The sequence below is a fragment of the Penaeus monodon genome, chromosome 12 (assembly GCF_015228065.2).
Source record: "Penaeus monodon isolate SGIC_2016 chromosome 12, NSTDA_Pmon_1, whole genome shotgun sequence".
NCBI lineage: Eukaryota > Metazoa > Arthropoda > Malacostraca > Decapoda > Penaeidae > Penaeus > Penaeus monodon.
Genome location: NC_051397.1, coordinates 40252277 through 40259776, shown reverse-complemented (window position 1 = coordinate 40259776; position 7500 = coordinate 40252277). Strand labels below are relative to the sequence as shown.

Sequence of the window (7500 nt, the reverse complement as noted above, 5' to 3'; positions counted from 1 at the left end):
TCAAAGCTGCATGAAAACTGAGCACTATTGTCTTCTGTTCATCGATAGTTTACGACGATGAAAGGAAGACAATAGTGTTGTGTTGTTCGATTTTCATGCAGCTCTGATAATATTTCTCTGCTGAACTACTAGTTATACTGATGTAAGTATTGAATACACTTATCTACACAAAAGTCGCATTACAACCATAATAGTCATGTTCACCGACAATAGATGAGTTGCTACTTTCCATATTCGTAGTATCATATATATATATATATATATATATATATATATATATATATATATATATATATATATATATATATGTATGTATATAATATATTATTATATATATATATATATATATATAATATAATGTATATATATATATATATAATATATATATATATATATTATATATGTATATATATATGCATATATACATATATGTGTGGGAGGGGGGTGCGTGTGCGTGTGCGTATACGTGTGTGTGTGTGTGTGCGTGTGTGTACGTGTGTCTTTCTTTTTCTTTCTTTTTTTCTTTCACTTTGGTGGTATCTGCAAAAGTTATAGGGGCTGTTTGTTTACAGTTGATTAAGTAAAGAGCTTAGTAGATTATAATACACTTGATGTACCTGAAAGAACGTACCTCTCCGAAGTTGTTGCCAGTGTGACTACGATATATATATATATATTTTTTTTCTTCTTTTCTTTTTTCTCTCTCATTTAGCTAGTTTGGGATAATTATAGTACTACCTCTATTATTTCTACAGTCGCCGCGGACAATAATAACTCTTGCATAAATAACAATAATAACCATGGTGGTAGTACTGATTATTGTTATTACAATTAGTACTACTACTTTTACTATCATCATCATCATCATCATCATCATCATCATCATCATCATCATCATCATCATCATCATCATCATCATCATCGTCATCATCATCATCATCATCATCTTTATATTCATTATTATCATCATTATTTATTATTATTATTATTATTATTATTATTATTATCATTATTATTATCATTATTATTATTATTATTATTATTATTATTATTATTTTGTTGTTGTTGTTGTTGTTAGTAATAGTAGTAGTAGTACTATTATTATTGACGTTGTTTATTATTATTATCATTATTATTTTCTGTTATTGTTGTTGTTATCAGCATTTTCATTATTGTTATTATTATTATTAGTAGTAGTAGTCGCTGCAGTATCATCAAGCACTTCTACTTTCAATAACATTATCTTTTACCACTGTTATCACAGCTATTATTGTTATCATTATTGTTATTACTATTGTTGTTATTGTTATCATCCTTATTATCCTTTTTATCATTATTATTTTTATTATCATTATAATTGTTGCTATTGTCATTGTTATTACATTAATACTTTTATCATCATTATCATTATTGTTAATATTGTTATTATTGTTGTTGTTGCTGTTGTTACAACTATTATCATTATTGTCAGTAATATGATTATTGTAGATGTTTTTATTATTATTTTCATTAATGTTATAATCTTCATTATTACCATTAACAAGTCATTATCATCATCAAAAATATTATCATCACATTTATTATTGTGATTACTACTACCGATATTATAATCATTATCATTATCATTATCATTATTCCTGTGACAATTATCAACTCTGCATCATTATCATTTTCATTACTTTCATTATTTTCATTGCTACTATTACTTAAGTTTCGTCTGTCCGTCTGTCCTGAAGACATATTCTTTATTCTGCGTATATATATATTTTTTTTTTCATCATTATTATTATTATTTATTTATTTATTATTATTTTTTCTTTTAATAAGATAAACACTTTTTGCCTAGAATCACACCCCACTATGATGGGTGCGCGAATCATATTAAGAATCTGTGAGAAACCTATTCGAACTCTATTATTATTATTATTATCATTATCATTATCAGTATTGCCACTATTGTTGTTGTTTTTGTTATGATTATTATTATCATTTATTATTATTATTATTATTATTATTATTATTATTATTATTATTATTATTATTATTATTATTGCTATTATTATAGTTATTTTATAATAATGATAATAGTAATAATAAAAAAAAAAATAATGATAATAATAATAATAATGATAATAATAATGATAATAATTAGTATTATCATCATTATTATTATTATCATCATCATTATTATTATAATTAGTAGTAGTAGTAGTAATAGTAGTAGTAATACTATTATTGTTATCATCATTATCGACCTTACTATCAGTATTATAATTATTAGTATTATTACTATTATTATTATCATCATCATAATTATTATTGTCATTATATTTTCTTTTTCATTTTATAATCATTATTATTATTATTATTATTATTATTATTATTATTATTATTATTATTATCATTATTATTATTTTGTTATTATTATCATTATCATTATATTTGTCATTATTAATGTTGTTGCTGTTGTTATTAGTATTATTGTTACTGTTTTTGCTATCATGATGGTAATGATGATGATGATTATCTTTATCACTGTTATTGTTGCTGTCTTTTGTATGATTATTTTTATCAATATTACTATTATTATTATTATTATTATCATTATTATTATTATTATTATTATTATTATTATTATTATTATTATTATTATAATAATAATTATTATTATTATCATTAGGAGTAGTAGTATTGTTGTAATTATTAGCTTTGTTATAATTATAGTTCTTATCGTCATTATCATTATTATTATCATTAGTATCATCATCTTTATTACTGTCAGCATTGCTATTATTTTAATTATCGCCATTATTATATTATTGTTGTTCTTATTATCAGTGTTAGTATTATCATCATTATAAATACTTTTATCAGTATTATTGTCATCATCAGTATTAATTTTATTGTTCTTATCATGACCTTATCATTCTAATGATCGCTACTATTATCTTTTCATTATCATTATTATCACTCATCATTACTATCAATATTCCTATTATTATATATAGCATTAGTGTTACTTTTATCATTATCTTATCATTATCATCATTATTATTACTATTGCTGTTTTGTTGTTATTCTTCTCATTATTACTATTGCAGTAATTATCATTATGATCATTATTATTATGATTATCGTCATTATTGTTATAATTATTATTATTATCATCATCATCATCATCATCATCATCATCATCATCATCATCATCATCATCATCATCATCATCATCATCATCAACATTATTATTGTATTATTATTATTATTATTATTATTATTATTATTATTATTATTATTATCATTATTATTTATTATTAATTATTACATATAAATATATGTCTATTTATTATCTCATCTACATTATTATCATTATATTATTATTATTATATTATCAATATTATATCATTATTATTATATAATTTTGTATTGTTATATTATTATATTATAATTATTATTATTATATTATTATTTATTATTATTATTATTATTATTATTATTATTTTATTATTATTATTATTATAATTTTTGTTATTATATTACTATTGCTATTATTATTATTACCTTTGTTATTGATTTTTTTATTATTATGAACATTATTATTATTATTATTATTAATGTTGCTGTTATCACTATCATTATCATTACTATTTTATCAGTGATAATATTATCACTATCATTACTATCATTATCAATATTTTTTATGGTCATTATCATTATTTTATTATTGTTATTATCACTGTCGTTGTTTTTTCTCATTAATATCTTTATTATCGTTATTATAGTTATTATCATCATTACCGTTATTGTTATCATCATCATCATCATCATCATCATCATTATTATCATTATCATTATCATTATCATTATATATTATCATCATCATCATCATTATTATCATTATCATTATCATTATAATAATCATTATTATCATCATCAATATTATAATTACTATTATTATTATTATTGTTGTTGTTGCTGTTGTTATTATTATTTTGTTGTTTATTATTATTATTATTATTATTATTATTATTATTATTATTATTATTATTAATATAATTATTATCATTATTACTATTATTAATATTATCATAATCATCATCATTATTATTAGTATTATCATTATTATTATCAACATCATTATCGTTATTACTACCACTTTATTATTTCTTGTGATTATCATAACCATAATTACGATCATTGTTTATAGTGTTATTTTTTTATTATTAGTAGTAACATTATCATTAAAACAAATATAACTGGTTCATTGTTACCATAATTGTCGTTATTAATAATAGTTGTAGTTGTAATATGTGTCTTTTTATCATCATTATTGTTATTATTAGTATTTCCAGTAAGTTTAGTTGTAGGTTAATGATGACAATAATAATAGCAATAGGCGTAGATAATTTTTTACCTTATCATTTCTTTCAATATCATTATCTTTGTCATTTCGTATGATCGTTATAATGAATATCCTCATCATCATCATCATTAGCCTTATGATTTAATTAGCATTTTTGTCATCATTATCAAGCATTATTATCATTATCATTATTATTTGTATCATTATCATTATTGTCATTGTTATTGTTACTATTATTATAAGCACTATTTATATTTACATTATTTCGATAAAATTTCGCGATTCCTTTTTCATCTTGTATACATGTTACTGTGTTTGTTATTGTTTGTGTTTGTTATTATTATTATTATTATTATTATTATTATTATTATTATTATTATCATTATTACCTTTATTTTCATTACTATCATCATCATTATACTTTTTATTATCATTACTATCATCATCATTATTATTAGCGTTCCCATTATCATTATCATTAATATTAATAGAAAATTAACTGAAGGGAAAACTTTTCTGAAGAGTCCCTGTTGTTATAGCAACGAGGGAATGCTTAAAAGATTTGCTTTCTTTATAATCACTCTTATTTATAAGAAGATACTTTTATATTCACGAGGTCAAACTCACCGATTTTACTTGTAAAATCAATAATAACAATAACAAATAAATAAACAAACAGTAATAAAAAACACATACTACATATAACGAAAAAAAAAACACACAATTACAATAATAACACAACACACCACACCCACCGAACGAAGCAAAGCTAATTAACCCGTTTCTCCCGGCCCAGCTGACGAGGAAAAGGCCATCGGCGCTATCCCCACGAAACCCATCAACTCGGGCGATCTCGAGAGGATATGCGCGGAACATCGGAAGTATCCTATCCTTTATAAGGTCGAGTTCCAGGTGAGTGGTTCGAGGTTTTTGTTGTTGTTGTTGTTGTTTATTTTTTTGTTTGTTTGTTTATTTATTTTTATTTCATATATATATATATATTTTTTTTTTTTTTTGAGGGGGGAGAGGGATAGCGGGAGGGAGAGGGACGGGGGGTAGGGACGGGAGGGGGGGAGGGATTTGTTTGATGTTTTCCGTGTTGTGAAATCTGTTTTTTTTTAATGTTTTTTTTTTAATTTCTGATTTGGAGTTTCTTGTTTGTTTTGTTTTGTTTATTGTTTATTTGTACATTTTTTCTGATGTGGATTTTCTTGTTATATTTTGTGTTTGTTTTTATTTTCTGGTGGGGATTTTCTTGTTATTTTTGTTTAGTTTATTTGTGCATTGTTTTCTGTTCTGAAGGCTGTTGTTTTTGTTTTGTTTAATTGTTAATTTTTTTGTTGTTCTGACGTCTTTTTTGTTGTTGTCTTCACGTGTTTTTTTTTTCCGGAGTCATGTATTTTTTTTTTTTTTTTTTTTTTTTCTTTCTCTTGTTGTTTTTTTATATCCTCGAGTCTAGTTTATTTTGCTTTGTTTATTCATATTTATTTTGCCTTGTGTATTATCTTTTTTTTTTTTTTTTTTTTTGAGGGGGGTACTATTCTTATTTCTTTATTTTGCTTTATTTATTAACTTTTCCTCGATTCTCAAGTCTGTCATTTATTTTGTCTTGTTCTTTTGTTTCGTTCAATGATCTATTGTACTTCTGTTCTGCAGTATTTTATTTTTGTGGATGATTTTTAATATGCCGTCGGTCGTTTCTTTTCGGGAATAATCAAAATAACTGAATAAATATAACGATTAGAATGACTGACGAATAAACAGAATAATTTGACAACTCACCCCCGTTATTGACAACTCACCCCCGTTATTCTGGATTACTTCGGCTTCGTTAAGTCTCTTCTGAGAGAGAGAAAAAATAATAATGTTTAGTACTGAAGGCCTTAAATTGAAAAAAAAAAGAGAGAAAAAAATGTGAATCTCGTCTATTTTTGAAATGTAAATATATGTAATTGTAAGTATGAAGTGTCACTCATTTGAATACGGAGGAGGAGGCTTAGGGAATCGGAGTACTCCTGAATTGTCTCTCTCTCTCTCTCTCTCTCTCTCTCTCTCTCTCTCTCTCTCTCTCTCTCTCTCTCTCTCTCTCTCTCTCTCTCTCTCTTCTCTCTCTCTCTCTCTCTCTCTCTCTCTCTCTCTCTCTGTCTCTGTCTCTGTCTCTGTCTCTCCTCTCTCTCTCTCTCTCTCTCTCTCTCTCTCTCTCTCTCTCTCTCTCTCTCTCTCTCTCTCTCTCTCTCTCTTTTGAGATTCGACGCAGTAATTGCCTTTGTGTGAAACGTAGCTATTATCTTAGACCAAAAGTTAATATTTCCGTCTTTTGTCTTTTGTTATATTTTTTTTGTTACTTTTCTTTGGATTTTCCCTGCCCAGAATATACCGTGAACATTTTTCGTAGTGTTTCGTGTGTATAGTTTATAGCACCGTTTAGTCGTGATGAAGTAGGTAAATTGTATGGTGGTTAAATATATAATAAAATTTCGTACCATACATTAACTAAAAGATTTTTTTTGCTTGGCTCCTGAAAATTAAGCATTTATTTCTCCTTTGTAAATGTTGCAAATGGAGTATGAAATTATTTTATTGCACGGAAAAAAATGAAAAGGATAGGCTTACAAACCCCTGGCTGGCATATGATGTGTAGTCGACATTCACGCTACGGGTAAATTCAAAACTGATACTTATATAAATACTGTGAATATCTGTGTACATAAAACGCTGATGTTTTATTATTATTATTATTATTATTATTATTATTATTATTATTATTATATATATATATATTTTTTTTTTTTTTTCTTTTTTTCTTTTTTTTTTACAAACACTTATTCTCATATCATTTATGCACGTGCTATAATATTGCCATATTCTATTCATTCATCGTATTACTACTGGCTTAGGTAATGATCAACAAATAATCTTGCTAAGTATGCAGGTTTAACAAGCACCCAGTTATTTCATTAAACAAAGTTTTTCTTGGCGCATCTGACTCAAAATCATCGAAATTTATCATAAACATCAATCAAGAAAAATAAATAAATGAAAATAATATCAATAAAAAAAAAATCAGAACTGTATTGAGAAAACCAGCCTTCCCGAATTACCTCTCATGCCCTTGGTCGGACAAATAGCCCCGTAACACT

General features: G+C 24.5%; 2 protein-coding genes across 2 annotated transcripts in view; both read left to right on the top strand.

Moving 5' to 3' along the window:
- LOC119579706 (receptor-type tyrosine-protein phosphatase U-like) overlaps nucleotides 1–7500 on the top strand; it is a 17858-nt gene that overhangs the window by 9513 nt on the left and 845 nt on the right. Inside the window, exon 6 of the mRNA XM_037927610.1 lies at nucleotides 5157–5272. Within this exon, the coding sequence (XP_037783538.1) occupies nucleotides 5157–5272 (116 nt within the window). The remainder of the gene's footprint in view (nucleotides 1–5156; nucleotides 5273–7500) is intronic.
- LOC119579705 (receptor-type tyrosine-protein phosphatase kappa-like) overlaps nucleotides 5144–7500 on the top strand; it is a 39765-nt gene continuing 37408 nt past the window's right edge. The window contains 1 exon segment of the mRNA XM_037927609.1: nucleotides 5144–5272. The gene's annotated coding sequence lies outside the window, so the exon portion shown is untranslated.